Genomic DNA, 16,405 nt, shown 5'->3' with positions numbered 1-16,405 from the left:
TGCAGTAGCTTCATGCGATCAATCCCTGACCCTCATGACGCCCGTTGTATATTTGGCGTGGTGGTCACGTGGATTTTTCTCCGGGGGTTCCTCCGGTTATTCCCTCCACATTTATAAACAACACGCGCTCGGGTTATTTCGCTGCGACTATAAATTCCCACGTATGATGATCTAAGCCATTTCGGTGAGCTCTCCAGTGTGACCAGATCACATCTGAAGAAGAGCTCACGGTAAAAATAAAATTCTTAATAATAAAGGGCTTTTCGCTTTCTGGCATAACCATCGGTGCAAAGATGTTAAAAGACCAAATAGACACGAGGCATCAAGTCTGCATTAACCACACATACTTGCGTTGAAACATGCAAATACATATGCTTTGATAATGAATGCATTGTCTTCTAAACGGATTGGCCTAGACCAAAGACAGCCTCTGTTATTGCTTTGTCTCACCAGTGGCAAAAAGGATCCCATCGATATGAAATTGTTTAGATTTTGTGTACGTTTGTACGAGGCCATTTGGACCAGTGGTGCTATAGGACCAAGTTTATGTTTTTAGTGCAAGGCAACGGAGTGCTGCAGGAGGGGAGGCAGAGAAGGAGGATGGAGGAGGGAGCAGAAGATTCACTTGTGTAGAAGCCCGCTCGCTGTATTGTGTTCTATCTTGTGGTGATACTGGTGACTTGAGGTTGTTTCCCAGGCATGCTCAATCTGAACCTAGCCTGGACCTTCCTTTGGTAAATGTTTCCATCAACGAGCACGGTACTTTACCTGGAGCAGCGTGTAGAAGGACGAGGTGGTCGGGCGTGGTGCTGGTCACTCCAACATCTTGTCTGTCTTGCTGGCCTTTGGTAGGTGCTCGCTAACAGCATCCGCAAAACTAGTCTGTGATGTAGCGGTGAAGTAATTTTGTGAATTGCCAACATCATGTACGTGATTCAATTCAAGAATAGAAGTTTTTTTCATTGCAATATCGTGTTGAGTGGTAGCGCCTCGGGTATCAGAAAATATGTTGTGAATCCGTTATTTGCAACGTATGAGATTATAAAAAAATATATATTTTTTTACACACGATTTGTTCTGTTTATTGTGAGATTAAGAATTGATATGAACCCGTGAACCGATGCATCATACTGCCCCTTCTAGAAAACTAAAACGGAACCCGAGTGCAGCGTGTGGAATGGAGATCCCCCTGTCAAAATTTCCCCCCCCCCACATTTCGAAGCCCAGCACTTGGGCCTGCCCCGTCCCATGGGCCCCGACGCGGTTGCACCGCCTGCACACCCTCTAGCTATGCGACTAGTGCTTGGGCAAAGACCAAATGAAGCTACTGCCATGTACAATTGCTGTTATTCAGCTGGGCCATTGAATGTGTCAGCTAAGACACACGTTTATTTTTAAGAGACGCTTAATGGCCCCACCGCTTCTCGCCCGGCTCTCGAGTGACACTGACATTGTGAGCGTGGCTTCGTGCCTTGGCGTCACGGTCATTGATGTCCATGAAATATCGTGCGCATCATGAATTGCATCATCGTTATCACCGTTATTATCATCATCATCATTATCACCAGTATTATGTCACGTAAACAGAACGTGCCAATTCGTCACTAGCACAGCACTAACCGGTGTGTTGGAGAGCCAAGCCACAACATTTACAATCCGAGTACGACGTTTCGCCAGTAATTACAAATAGCTTCATCTGGCGACAGCCAGATTTGTGGAGAAGTCCACCTGTTTCGTTCCTTATATAGAGGCGTAGATGTGGTGACCACGCTTCTGCGCTCTTGCGCAAAGTGGGGGGGGGGATTAATGAGTCAACGCACATTATGCATGCGCATTATGCGAGCCCTTTGATCTTGTCCTTCTTGTCCATTGTGTGTATTAAAAAATATATATATTTTAATGTATGTGTGTTAAACTTCTTTCGCACCGTACGTAGCCAGTCGTGCTAATCGGAGGTGCGGGGAAATGACGACGAATTAAACACAAAAAGCAGTTTTAAAGAAATGACTTTGCAATCTACATGATGTATACGTGCATAGTTCCAGTAGCTTCCTAATATCGGAATGAAAAGCGTTCCAGACCGATGCAGAAGAGCATTACTAAAGCGTGCGATGCGGTGGCCGTCTTTGTTCGATGGTTAGCCAAGAGCCACTGCTTGCGAGGATCACCGCAAGCGTTCATGTGGAGGTGGCTGTGTGTGCGGCGTAGCGGTTAGCGCACTGCCCTACGAACCTGGCGACCCAGGTTCGATTCCCGCTCATGGCAACACCAGTGACGTTTATCGAGAACCGGTCCCTGGGCCTCTTCCCCCTCGTTCGATTTAGCCTCAAATGAGTACCCGGTGCGGTGTTTAAACGTCGCCACTGGGGAGACAAAGGCGGCCGGGCGTGGTGCTGGCCACCCACCCCATCGTGTGCCGTGCCGGCCTTCGTGGGTGCTGCTCGCTAACGGCACTTGCCGGTAAGGCTGTCACGGAGATATTTGTGTTGCGCGCGTTTCCGTGTGACTCATTGCTGGCTCGCACAGAACAATGGGCAAGCACGTGCGAGACGTGGGGAGCGATCGAGCGTCGGGGTGCCGCCGTGGCGGCGAGGGGAGTATATTTAGAGAGTGGGGAGGGGAAAAAAACGGAGAGGGGAAAAATAGAAGCTCCTCGGATTGAGCCACCACTTGCCTAACATGGATAGATTCCTGGAATGCCATTGTCTAAAAACAGTGCACCGTAAATTAGACATTCAAATTGACACTGTGTGCTGATGAAGAAATTGCTGTTCTCTCAGCTGTCGTAAAAACCTTTGTTGATTTGAATTTGGCCAATTAAAACGGTCATATATAGACCTGCCGTGCTATATTCTTGCGAGCGAAAGACGTGCGGATTTTTTTCTCTCAATCATAATGATGACAAAAACTAACAACAACATACTCTTTTGTTCTTTCGGTAAAGTCACGTAGGTATAAAAATAAAACAAAATAAAAATAGATCACTACGTTTAGATCGCAACACAAGCGGTCGTCCTCAGACGGAACAAATAATCCAGCCGGTTCAGCAGTTCTACTGCTGGATTATTAATAATCTGCTCGATTATTTTTTCCGCCTGAGGACGACCGCTTGTGTTGCGATCGAAACGTCGTGATATATTATTTTTATTTAGTTTAATTTTTCTACCTACGTGACTTTACCGAAAGAACCAAAAAGCATGGATTCCTGCAGTCACGACAGCTTCAAATCAAGACTAACAACAACAATAACAACACAGATGCATGCCACTATTTTAATTGCATAGTGTGCTTCTGGCATAATTACCGCAGCGATTGGATCTGTTTGCTGGCGAGTGCCAAGGACAACACCGGCACGTGCAGCCAAAAACGCGAACTCCCAAGAACGAGTGAAATCTCGCAGCGGTTGCTGCACGAAACAACGAAATCTGTCCTTTTTGTCTCGGCACGGCGTCTAGTGCGGCAGCCTGCGTGGAGTGTAGCGTCGCTAAATGCCGGGGTTCACGTGCGCCAGAACCCGCGTGTGTCGTGTCGACCGGGGAGTGCCGTCGTTCTGGATCTGGAGCCTCGCGTGCGGCGTTCGTGCTCACCAAGGAGGAGTCCTTTTATTCTTCTTGGTTCTCTCGGTAAAGTCACGTAGAAGGGAAATAATAAAATAAATTAAATTGAACATCATAAAATTAGTAGTAGTAGGTTTTTTTTCAATTTTAAACTGGTACCTACTACTATATTTTGCCACTGGTAAAAGAGATCTCATATCATAAAATTATATTATTATATTATATTTTTTATTATATTATTTTATTATGTTTTATTTTTATTATTTTATCATTTCTCCTCTACGTGACTTCACTGAAAGAACCAAGAAGATGAATCCCTGCAGTCACAAAAGCTTTAAATCGAAATTTAGTCATTTTATTGTTTTTTTGTTTTTTGTCGGGAAGGCCTCGCTCTGTGTTAACGAGTGTCGCGTCAGGATGGAGCTCGTCGCCGCGTGTCTGGGGTGTACGGCGGTGGCTCGCAAAGTCGTAGTCCGGTCCCTGCAGGTGGACCGCGGGAGCCGCTGATGCGCACGCAGTTTGATGCGGAAATCACGACGACGTTTGCACGCCACTCTTTTTATTTTTTTCGGATATGAATTGACATTTAACCGATGATGTTTAAATTAAAAAAATACCTTTGCTTAAACTCAACCCCGATGAAACTTTCCTAACCCATAAGAGCTAACAAAAACACTTATAGCTGCGTTTTTGTTTAATATATATATTTTTTTATGTTCCGGTAACATTAATAATTTTGTGTACCTGGTATTTAGAGAGAGAAGTGAATGCATTTTCTCACCGTAGGTGGGGGGGGGGGGGTGCTGGGTGGTCCGTGGAAATGTTTGCATCCGCTGAGCGGTTCGCGAGCCAAACAAAACAAAAGTGTGAGAAACACTTCCGTACGATATTACTTTGTTTTTTAAACGAGGAATTATTTTTCTCCTGCGGGACGGGAGCTTGAGAATACTGCGATGGCTGGAACGAGCTGAAAGGCGAACGCAGCAGAGGTAGCGGCGTGCGTCTGGAACAGGTAGCTCTAACTGGACATCTGTGACGAAGCATCATCGGATTCCTCCAGTAAAACGAAATATTCAGATTTTGCTTGGAAGCCGTGCGTGGCTTGTCTAAAAATGTTTTAATTTGTTTGTGTTGCGAGACAGACATGATTGAGACATTGTTTATCTCTTTATTACAGTCTTCAAATTGACACTGATCATTATGTTGTTGTTGTTGTTGTCATTTATACATTTTTGCTCGAACTAAGACCCGCATGTTAAAGAGAGGCTACTTGCATATCATACCTGGCCATTCTCCAGCATTTATTCAAGCAAGGTGATGAGACACTGTACGCCTTGCTGAACTTATGCGCTCCTAGAAGGCTGTGTAAAATATATATAAATTATTTATGTGGAGTGGCACACACACACATATGAAGGTGAACCATTGCCTGCTTCTCCATTTTGATAAATCTGTACAGATAGGTCAGCAACCCGTTTGCTCCACTGCCATCTGCTGACCGCTTCATTCGCCAGCATTGATCGGGATGAATTGAACACCGATGTCGTTTAGCACGTGTTTTTGGTTGCCGCGCGTTATTTACTCGCTTGCATTTGAACGACGCTGGCGGCGATGAATGTCGAGCGATCATTTGAGCTCGTCCTTAAACAAGAAGGCGATAGAGGTGTTACGTGTCTGCCATGTGCGCCTAGAGGAGCGCGCACGTGTTTGTCTGCGTGTCCTCCGCGCTATGTTTGGCTGCGTGGTGGCACGGAAGCATGTAACGCAACATGCCACCCCCCCCCCGCCCCCCCTTTGCGTGTTTTTCAGGGCCCACCGGGGACGGATGGGAAGACAGGCCCACCTGGGCTTGCGGGACCCCCCGTAAGTCACCTTTATTAATGCGTGATTCTCTTGGCGTGGTTTTGTGCAGCGCAGTGCTTCCAGCGGGGGGGGGGGGGGGCGATGTTGGTGGGACGTAAAGAGATCGTGGCATGGGGCAGGGTGGCAACCTATCACGCCTCTGCTCTAAATGAAAAGCTGATGGAATGGGAAATAGGGGAGCCAGCCAAGGGGCAGGCGAATGTTGGTTATTCTGCCCATTCCAAAACTCAAAGGGGCCGCATTTTCAAAAATGTCGGAAGGCGAACTCAAGCTCCGAGGCACGTTTTCACAAGTGCGCTCTGAAATGTATGGGAACTGTTAGAGGTGTTAGAAGGGACTGCCCGATGTTCTGAAAATGTGTCAATCGTATGTTTAATTTACTCGCTATTCATACAAAAAACTGCATTGTGAACTGATTTCCTTTTGAAATGTAAGTTGCTCCATGTCTGAAATCGTCTGAAATTTGTATTACTTTTTTTTACACTTTTTTTTTCCACTTCAGGGCCCCCAAGGAATACAAGGCCATGTGGGAATTGGAGGAGAAAAGGTGGGATTTAATAATCGCAATTTTGTAACATTTTCAGCATTTGTTTCTAGGCACTTAAGTTAATGACTCGCAGAGAAAATTCGAGCTGCACCAGAAATGCCTTAAATCATTGAACAAGCAGTCCTTAATGGCATTCATTGCACATCCAATTTCAAAAAGCTTTTTTGATGTGTGTAAGTACATAACTTAGTAGCCAATGTAAGCTCTGAATGTTTTTGGCTCTTTGCCAGAATGTCAAAGGCTCCCTTACCAGCTATCCTCGTGGAAAACCTGCCTTTTCACATGGGTGAAATTCAAAACAAGGTCAAGTTAAAATGAAAAATGTTGAGGCCGCATTTCAAAGGGCCTTAGCAGAATCCCATTGCACGTGTTGCAGATTTGCAATGCTGAATTTATGAAGCATCTCTCATATACTCATCACCACCATACCGTGAACATAATTTCGATGCGCATTTCATTCAGCCATGATTGTGTGTCCCCGTATACATTGCCTTGCCACTTGGCATCACACAAATTCAAAAACAGCGTGTCTGTCCGTGTGTTGGCCATGCCAAAATTTGTTCTGAATTTAGATGAAGCATTCATCTTCCCACTGGTGCCTTGGTATTTAATCCAGTATATAGAACTCAACAAGAATAGCCCAGGCCATCTATTCTGAAAGTCTTAATCACTCACTGGCTGCTACAGATGGTGGCGAGATGTTGACTGCTTCGCCTGGTATACAGGAGGTCGTGAGTCTAATCCCGACCTTGATGCCTGCTGTATATTTCGAGTTTGCATATTTTTCCCATGGTCGCGTGGATTTTGCTCTGGGTCCTCCGGGTTTTTCTGCCACATTTAGAAACGTGAGTTTAGAGTATTTGTCTGCTATAAATTTCCACGTGATAAATCACTTCGTTGAGCAATCATTTGTGGTCAGGTTACTTCTATAAAAGGTCTATATCGCTCAGTGGGTGTTACCTGGTAAAATAAAAAGTGTAGTTTAGTTTAGTAACTGATCAAAGGTGTTTCAGCTTCGCATTGTGACAAAGGTTCATGGGTAACAATGTTACCGCCTTTGTTTATGGATTTGTCAATGCACCATTGGCATTGCTCGTAGGAGGTCGTGGGCAAGCGATTGCCTTTAAAATCCCTTACAACTCATCAGCAGCGCCTGTGCCACTTGGTGAACAATTATTTTGCATGTATCGGCACAGTCATTAAATTGAGCCACGTAAAATGTGTCCTGCATGGCCACTATGAAGGCAAACGCTCTCGTGATACCAACGCTGCGCGTAAGTGTGTGGCTGGCTCAGCTAAGAAGAGATAAAGACATACTCGATAAATGTTTGATTCCCCACTTTTATCCGAGTCTCGGCCTGTCAACTGAAAAAAAAAAATTGTGATGTACCTCTGATATGATGGAGACTCGCGGGCGTTCCCTCTGCTTGTGGTCCATGGTTACCATTAAACGAGCGGGTCATGACATTATTACTCTCTCACCAAAAATACACGTCCCGTACGCTATTAAATGACCCCCTTAGTTGAAACATTAATTATGCATGACTTCACTCATTATACTGTGTATATATAAATATATACATATATATTAGAAATATATGAGGAAATTAGGTGATTTGTTTATTCAGGGTTCAAACACAGAATGGTGGCGCGGTAGTTAGGTCACCTCACTCTGAACCCGGCGACCTGAGTTTGATTCCCTGCCACATCCAACATCGGTGACAGATCCTGGTAACCTTCCTGCGTCGACCCGCAGTGTTCAGCGTGGTGAAGTATGGTGAAACATGATGTTGCACACTCGAAATAAAGGACGTGGGCAGGTGCTCCAAATCGAGGGCAAACACATTTATTGTGGTGAATCTGTAAGATGCTACAGCACGTGTGCCACACACAGCAATCCTTCTACCGAGTCGCCATTAACCACGTGACTGGCATACAAGTCCGGTTAATCAATAACCCTGCCAGCCCCCTACAGGCCCAACTTTGTTATCGCATGCTGGTGTACACACGTGCATTGATGTCCTGCACAGCACCTCAGGACTTTCACAGAACCCCACTTTAGTCTCTTGCTGCACAAAGAAATAATAAAAAGAGTGATCCATTGCTAATGTGCCACAATGATGTGCGATATAAAAAGAACCGCCGTAACTGACATTGCACGGGGAGTCCTGCATCCAGCAAACGCATTGACAAGGGGACTGTAAAACAAACACAAATAACACACGTTGCAGCGATAGAACAAAGAAGAATACGAATTATGATAATGGCATAGTTCTAATGGCTGATGAGCTCACAGTCTGAGAACGAAAGGAACGCACGTTAAAAAGACATTTGACGAGGCTGTAAAGGCTGCGTGCAATGTCTTGGTCTGCCGCGGGTTTTGACAGAACCGCAGCTTGACAGCCAAGGCAGGTGGGGAGGGAGGGAGGGGGGCCTAGGTGTGTCTCGCCACTCCGCAGCTGTAAGGCTGTACCACCGCGCCCGCCGAGACAGACGCACGGCCGCTGGACACGCGCTTGAGCGGCCTGCCAGACGGGTGACCACGGCAGGAGGATCTCGGCCAGACACTCATTATCCTGCCGCCGTGACAGCAGCGGAGGTACACCGCCCCCTCCCTCTTGAGCGGCAGGCTGCGGCTCAAAGGAGACATTGTGCCCGGGAGGATGCCCCTGCTGTAATCTGATATTCCGCAGAAAACGATGCATTTAGACGTAATTGCGTTTCCAGATTCTGTTTTTTTTTGACGCACCGTTCTCGTTGCAAGAGGCGAGAGAAAAAAAGGGGGCATCGTTTCGTTGCGTCGCACTCTGTCGAGATGGCGAGCGAGAAAATTAAATTACTATAATCACCGACGTGTGAGTTATAAAGCGCGCTCGCTTAAGCAATGCTAATTATATTCTTCGTTCCCGGAGCCCTCTGTACAGTCCAACGATGGGCTGAAGGCCTGCCTATGCCGTGTTGGTCAAAGTGGTTGTTTGACAGAACTTCACCACGCTGGTCAGAACGGGTTGGTGAAGGGGCATGCCCTGGACTGGTTCAGAAGTCCCTGGGTGGTGCACCGGTGGCTGAGAATGAACTCAAGTCGCTGGGTTCATAGCATAGTGCGCTAACCACTTCGCCACATCTCCCAATTAGCGTGGCATTCTGCAATTCCGAAAGCATGTACAGTATTCCCTCGTTATTCGCGAACTTGCTATCCCGCGATTTTAAGATAAAGTAGTGACGGATAATGTGATGCGAGAAAGTGGTGAGATAAAGTGATGAGATCATGTTCATGTATTAAATCGTTTGTTTTACGTATTTAGGGTAATTCATAAAAAAATATTTTTTTGCAGACCAATATAATTTTCCACGAAATGAGCTTTTCACGAACATCTCGGGAAAATATCCCTCGCGAATAACGCGGGGAATACTGTAGAGTCATAAACGTAACATATGGTGCCAAATATCACGTGTTGGTCTGCCCCAGTGTTTTGGGATTTTGTCCAATGTCAGCTTTGCACACGTGGCCCACACTGTGATGTGCAGACCAGGTGTGTGGCATTCAGCTTCCATTACATGACAGATGAAACCAGCCAGAGCACAGAGCACAGAGGCCACAGTTGTAAAACCCCATTCAAATATGGGAAGCAGTTTCTCCCTTTTTTTTACGATCAGTGGAAACATGAAGATGCTCGGTGTATTCAGCACTTTGCTTCGTTCATCATTTCGTAATGTAAAAATTTTTTTTACATTTTTAACTCTGCTTTATGTAAAGCCCCACCTCTCGCTCACTCTCTCTCTCGCTCTCTCTCTCGCTCTCTCTCTCGTTCTCTCTCGCTCTCCCTCGTCAATTTCTGGACCCGAAGTGAATTTCTCCGCAACGCATTTTCTTACCGCAGCCAAACACGCGCGGTTCCAAATTCACAGCTCAAAGACCGTGAATTAAGATATTGGGAACACGTGCTTTTATTTTTGGGGGGGGGGGGGTGTGGGGGAGGTGATTACAGCATCGTAATTGCCCGGGTCGAGTAGCCTAATTGCATGGTGCCGCGTGCCAGTGTGTCCCGTGGTCGGTGTCAAAAACGATCGCACGCCCCACAAGTCAACGCGCGCGGGGCTCGGGGCATCTGGTTTTGCGTTGCCGAGACTGCACAGACGCCGGAACCTCTGTCCTCTGTTGTTGTCCTGTAAGGGAGGGCTGGGCAGAGAAGGAGAGTGGAGGACAGGATACTGTAATCGGCAGTTTCGATCTCCTTTGTGCTATTATTGAGTTAAATGGGGTTTTTTATATGGGAACATTAAATGCACATGTAACGTATTTTACGGATGATATGACACAGTCTTTTCCCATCTATTTTAAATGAAAAGTTGGGGGTGCGTTATAATATGATGTGTGTTTAAAATGGGACCTTTATTCTACACAAGTACGTGTGGTTAATGCAGACTTGATTCCTTGCAAAAGGTTTCTATTTGGTGTTTGAACATCTTAACACCTCGTGTTTTATTGCCAGAAAGGGTAAAACCTATGCTTATTTTTTCATATGGTGTATTTGTTAATGTGTTTTTGTGTGTTGGGTAGTGGTGGAACATTGGTTAGCGCACTACGCTACGAACCTGGCCACTTGAATTCATTTCCCACTCACGGTCAACACCAATGATGATTATCTGATTTGGTTCTGGGCCTCCCCTAAGTCGACTCTGCCTTAGATGAGTACCTGGTACAATGTGTAAACATCAGCACTGGGGGAAACTAAGGTGACCGAGTGTGGTGTTGACCACCTACCCTTTTGTGTACCGTGTGGGCCTTCATCGGTGCCTAGTAACAGCATTTTCCATGACAGTTTGTTAAAGGCTACACGGGAGTTCTATCTATGCTCGTTTGGGGAGCGGTAGTGCAGTGGTTAGCACACTTTGCTACGAACCCTGAGACTTGAGTTCGATTCTCGCTCACAGCCAACACCAGTGAAAAATATCTCAACCGGTCATGGGCCTTCCCTAGATCGACTCATTCTTAAATGTGTGCCTAGTGCCATGTGTAAATATTAGCATTGGGAAGACAAATGTGGCTGGCAGCAGTGCCTGGCCACAGAAGTTTGTGTACCGTGCCAGCCTTAATAGGTTCTCACTAATAGTATTTGCCCCAATACATTTACAAAGGCTATGTGGGTGAGCTTTGTCTATGACTCCATGGTGTATGTTAGCGTGTATGTCTGTGACCAGATTTTTATAACTTTATTGACTCCGGCCTTGTAATCCAGGGTAATGTGGCGAACCTCGCAAAGCCAACAGAACTGTGGAAGCGGACGCTACTGCTCCATTCGTATGGCAATGTGAACTTAGCAACGTTGAGTGTGGATATCGAGGTCATGTGGATGTCTAGGTCATTTGGACATTAATGTCACATCGAGGTCATGTGGATGTCTAGGTCATTTGGACATTGAGGTCACATCGAGGTCATGTGGATATCGAGGTCACATCGAGGTCATGTGGACATCGAGGTCACATCGAGGTCATGCGGATATCAAGGTCACATCGATGCCATGTGAATATGGAGCCTTTGTAGAGGCAGCAGTTTATACTGAGGTGTGTATATTGCAGAAACTTATTGTTGCGGTCCTTATCCGTGTTGTTATATTTTTTTATTGCAAATAACTTTTATTTACACATCATTCATCCATCCGTTCATCGGCAGAATATAAATCTCGAGTGTGGAGAAGCATAGTGGAGCATGCCTGCGATCTAGAGCTTCACACAACTGGGTATAGTGGCCATGCAGTGGCAGTACATCACGTGTGCTTGTGAACCCATCGGTGCATCCCCCGTTTTCATGCGTGGGTTTTCTCCAGGCACCCCGGTTTCTTCCCACGTGTAACACACTCATTGGTGGCATTGGCCAAACATCTCAACGCAGGACAATCTTGAAGAACAAAACAATTTCAGAGTCTTTAAATCACCGTTACAAATGAGATTTGGAGTCCTTACAGGTTTGCACCTGGTTCAACGTCACCAACCAACTGATTGTTGGGAAAACGTGTAGTGCGTACTCCCCACCTCCTCCAAAGTGTCTGTCCGGTGCAGAAGGGTAGGCCAAAATGCCCTCCAGAGGAGCTCTCCAGAGCTGACTCTCCTAGAAGCCCTTCAATCAGCAGTGGCATGAGCAAAACATTCAGGGCTACACCTTTAACTGATATCACTGTTGTAATCAGTGTAATTTGAGCAGCCCTTACTGTGTGATATTATTGCCCCTGAACAAATGCCATGCCTTCTCAAAGTAAAACACATTACGGGACACTTTCATCCGGAGAATGACAACACAGGGCACTACAAAGGGGTGAGAAATAGGTTTGCGCATTCCTGTGCTGCTGAAATGTTTAACGTTCAAACATTTAGTGATATCTAGAGTAAACATTTCATGGACCTCACCATCGCTGTCGTCGTGTAAGTGGTTAGCATGGCAGATGACGCAATGGTACAAGTTTGGATATACATTTTGTTGAGTTTTTTTCGCACCGTACGTAGCAAACCGTACTAATCGGAGACGCAAAATTTTCCTAAACCCCCTCCCCCAACCCCCCCCCCTCCACGTCTATCCACGAAGCAGTATTAATACAAACACCATCGATCAGCAGGTCTGGTATGGTGGGGTAAAGTGTGGGTACTCCCACCTATTCCGAGACATCTGGCCAGTGTGGAAGAGCAGGCCAAGTTACTGTCGAGAGGGGTCCTCTCCAGAGCTCCCTCATGCGGAGAAGGCCCTTCGGCCAGCAGTGGGCGTGAGCAAGAAATTGCAGGGCTGCACCTTTACCCTTTTACCATATGTGCGAGACACGTAGAGGGAGGGTTTAAATCTCAGCCCCGCCGTTCACGATGCTGAAATCCCCCGCGGGATTCTGCGGCGCTTAAGGGACGCCGCGGCCTTCAGGGAGCACGTGACACATAATCGAGGTTTTGTTTTTTTAGGTTAGATCGCGTTAATATGAATGTGTCGTTAAACCCGCCACCACCCTACACGGCCAATTGGTGAGGTTTGACGCATTAAAATAGCGCGCCAGTTATTTATATGTACGCGCTCTAGCTAAAAAAAATACTATTATGGATAATGTTGGTCACAAAAGCCTACGTGTTAAACGTGATGCACGCGTGGGATGGCTCTCGTGAACTGGGAGAGGTTTTTTTTTCAGTTAGTGGGGGTCACAAGAGTCTGCCGGTTGTTTTTATATATTTTTATGAGAGTAGTGTGGCTCAAGACAGAGCAGGGCTGTGTTCTTTCGAAACACTGATCCAATGAATCATTGTAAACATGAATTAAAATACCATTATAGCCAAGTTGAGGATATATTTTAAAATACCATTGTGTGTGCTATGAGACATCTCTTTTACCAGTGGCAAAATATAGTAATAGGTTTTTACCCTTTCAACTGGTACAAAAACTGACACCTTTATACAAGGTATCATGTTTGCAATAACCACAACACAAGCAGTCAAAATGCAAACAAAAAGAAACAACTCTGATAATGATAATGATATGCACTGTCCTTGAAGTTGATTGGTCCACACCCGAGACAGCTTTTTTAGAGCCTAGTCTCCATTGGTGTGTGTGTTTTTGTTTATATATTCTTTTTTTTACACGCGGAGAATATGTAGCTGGCTCTGCCCGGCCTCGCTGTGCAAGGGGGTTGGGGGATGCGAATTGAGTTTGATGAGCTCTTTTGCTTTTACAGGGTGACCGTGGAGATATAGGTTTGCCGGGACCCGCGGGACTAAGCGGAAAGGATGTACGTAAACAAACACGCGCCACGCTCTCTCGCCCGAGCCACGTTTATGGCCATCCTTATAAAAATGTTACCTGCGTCCCAGTAAAGTGCTGCCTTTCCCTCCGCGCTGCGCAAAATGGAAAATTACAGGCATGGGAGAGAAAAAAAATCGCCTCTTTCGCAAGACATTTAAATTGTGATTTATTGATCCGCGTTTCGTGTGAATGCGTTTTTTTTCTTTCTTGATTTACCCTTCGCAATCGGCTTCATTTCGCTGTGCCGCAATGTTTTTTTTATATTCTATATCTGCTTTGGACCATTCCAATGTTTTTTTCCATTGGGAAATAAAAACGATTATAAATGTCTACCAATAAACTGGAAGCAAGGATATGTTTCATATGTTGTCTTATCCACGGAGGTGCCAGTTTGTGTTCTTAATTTTAAGAATTACTTTCCCCGGAGGTTTGGTTGGGTGGCTCAGAGTTTTCGAGCACTGGACCACAACTGCTGAAATTCTGAATTCGAATTCAGGTATCCGGCCATGTTTAAAATCGGGTTCTCAAGTTTCGGCGGGTTCATGGTCTCAGCTCGTTCGCCATTGACTGCACGCACAAACGTGTAATATTACAATTGGTTTTGCACTGAATTTGACAAAATTCGAGCTCTGAGACTGTAAATATATATATAAACAGTTTCATTGCCATTTAACAGACATTCCTCTGTACGAGTGTGCCGAGGAGAGAGCAGCACCCCTCATGTGTGTGTGTAAGAGGTAACTTGAAGCGATCTCAGACGTAGTTCCGTCATATCTCCTTCCGCAGCCCATTCTATAAAACATAAGTTGATGTAATTTCCGGTGAACTTTGCAGAATGTACATTTGTCTCACGAGACCACAGTTAGAAAAAAAATTGAGAAAAAATACATTTTAAAAAAAATGCATCTTTATTATCATTATTTTTTTGTCTGTTTTGATTTTCAGGGCCAGAAAGGAAGTAATGGATTTCCTGGGTTTCCTGGGCCTAGAGGAGAAAGAGTATGTATCCTCACACCTACTGCTCACTCAGCAGTCTCTTTACCTTCCAGCCTCAGTTAACAAGGAACACTGCCACATTTTTAAACTCTTGTCAAGAATGGCCTCTCACTTTCATCCATGGCTTTATCCATGAGACAGAGCCAATCAGCATGGCCTTTACGAGCAGCTACCAATTTCCTTGCCATCTGAGATTCCGGTTTCAATGAAATGTAACAATTGTGCCGTTAATAAATCAGCTTGCGAGGAGGTCGCCATGACCTCTGAAAAGTGTTTTATTTGTGATGCTCCATAAATAAACCGGCAAATAGTCAAGCAAAACAAGGACCGAAAGCCATTGTTGACATCGGGAAGTTTAAACTCAATCTTAAAATATGTTTTTATTGCGATGAATGTTGGCGTTTCGTCAAAATTCAACAACAAAAATTGATTCTTAAACGTTTTTAGTGGCTTCCGTAGAACTCTGCTTGGCCCTCAGGGCTGCTGAAGTGGCCGTTTTCCGTCCAATGTTGTGGCTTCAGAATTTTTAAATAATGGTGAGATTTTTTTTTATTGTCAGCGATATTGCTGGGTTATTTTGCTGCTTTTCTTTTGAATGAGAAGAGTTTGAAGTTTTGTTTATTTTTTTTCAAAAATTCAAACAGCAATATGAATTTAAGTTTCTTCGATTGACGTGTGTATACAGTATTGTTATGTAATGTTTATTTTATTCCTCGTTTGTTAAACTTTGGGAGTTTTTTTACCATATTGATTTAATTATATTCTCTGCCAATTGTTTTGGACGGTTAACGTCCAAAAGTTTGCCAGACTACTGTGACCTGGTAAATGTTGTGGTTTAAGTGGTGTTTCTTTTGGGTTATAAATCATTAGCACCCCATTCCCCATGCACTCCGTCCAGTGGTAACAAGTTTGCGCATCTCGGCTGCAAAGAGCAAAGTGTGCTTGTCCAAATTCCATTATTTGATTTTATCAGTTTCACTTTTGTGATTGTCATTAACTGAAACTCAAACATAGCACATCTACAAAATAGCATCACCGCTCTTTTTGTAAAGCGGCGGTTAACGAGCGCAGGCTCGGAGACCCAAAAACGCCCTGCGGGCAGCAACAAACGGCACTCTTTAAGTTTTAATGAATAAGAGTTAACACCCGACTTGATTTGAGCAAGGTTATACCAGCTTGGCGGGGGAAAAAAAAGTCGATTGGAGGAAAAACTACCCAACTCACTTTACACGTTCTTCTTGGTTCTTTCGGTAAAGTTACGTAGAAGGGAAATCATAAAAAAATAAAAATAAAACATAATAAAATCATTCTCACGACGTTTCGGCCACAACGCAAGCAGCCGTCCTCAGGTGAAGAGGATGGCTGCTTTACCAAAAGAACCAAGAAGATGAATCCTTGCAGTCACGAAAGCTTTAAATCGAAATTTCACTTTACACGTTTTTATAAACGCTCGCTTTCATGCACGGTTATTATTTTGAAATTGTTTTTTCATTTGGTTTGCTCTGATCGTCATTTACGCTCCCCACTTTTTCATGCATATGCTTAAAGCCAGTCAGATGATAACCCACGCGAGTTCGTGATGAATGGACCGCGCGTTGTGTCTCTGCGCAGGGATTTTACGAGACCTGTGACCAAGGGAAAACGAAGGACACACGTGCTTAAAAAAAAAAC

The 16,405-nt window shown here is 45.0% G+C and overlaps 1 protein-coding gene across 1 annotated transcript in view; it reads left to right on the top strand.

The window, feature by feature from the left end:
* LOC144931407 (uncharacterized) overlaps window positions 1–16,405 on the top strand; it is a 168,005-nt gene that overhangs the window by 58,365 nt on the left and 93,235 nt on the right. Inside the window, exons 15-18 of the mRNA XM_078855213.1 lie at window positions 5,367–5,420; window positions 5,923–5,967; window positions 13,671–13,724; window positions 14,684–14,737. Of these exons, the coding sequence (XP_078711339.1) occupies window positions 5,367–5,420; window positions 5,923–5,967; window positions 13,671–13,724; window positions 14,684–14,737 (207 nt within the window). The remainder of the gene's footprint in view (window positions 1–5,366; window positions 5,421–5,922; window positions 5,968–13,670; window positions 13,725–14,683; window positions 14,738–16,405) is intronic.

Source organism: Lampetra fluviatilis, chromosome 4 (assembly GCF_964198595.1).
Source record: "Lampetra fluviatilis chromosome 4, kcLamFluv1.1, whole genome shotgun sequence".
NCBI lineage: Eukaryota > Metazoa > Chordata > Hyperoartia > Petromyzontiformes > Petromyzontidae > Lampetra > Lampetra fluviatilis.
The sequence above is the reverse complement of the archived record's forward strand: the minus strand, read 5'-3'. Positions and strand labels throughout refer to the sequence as shown.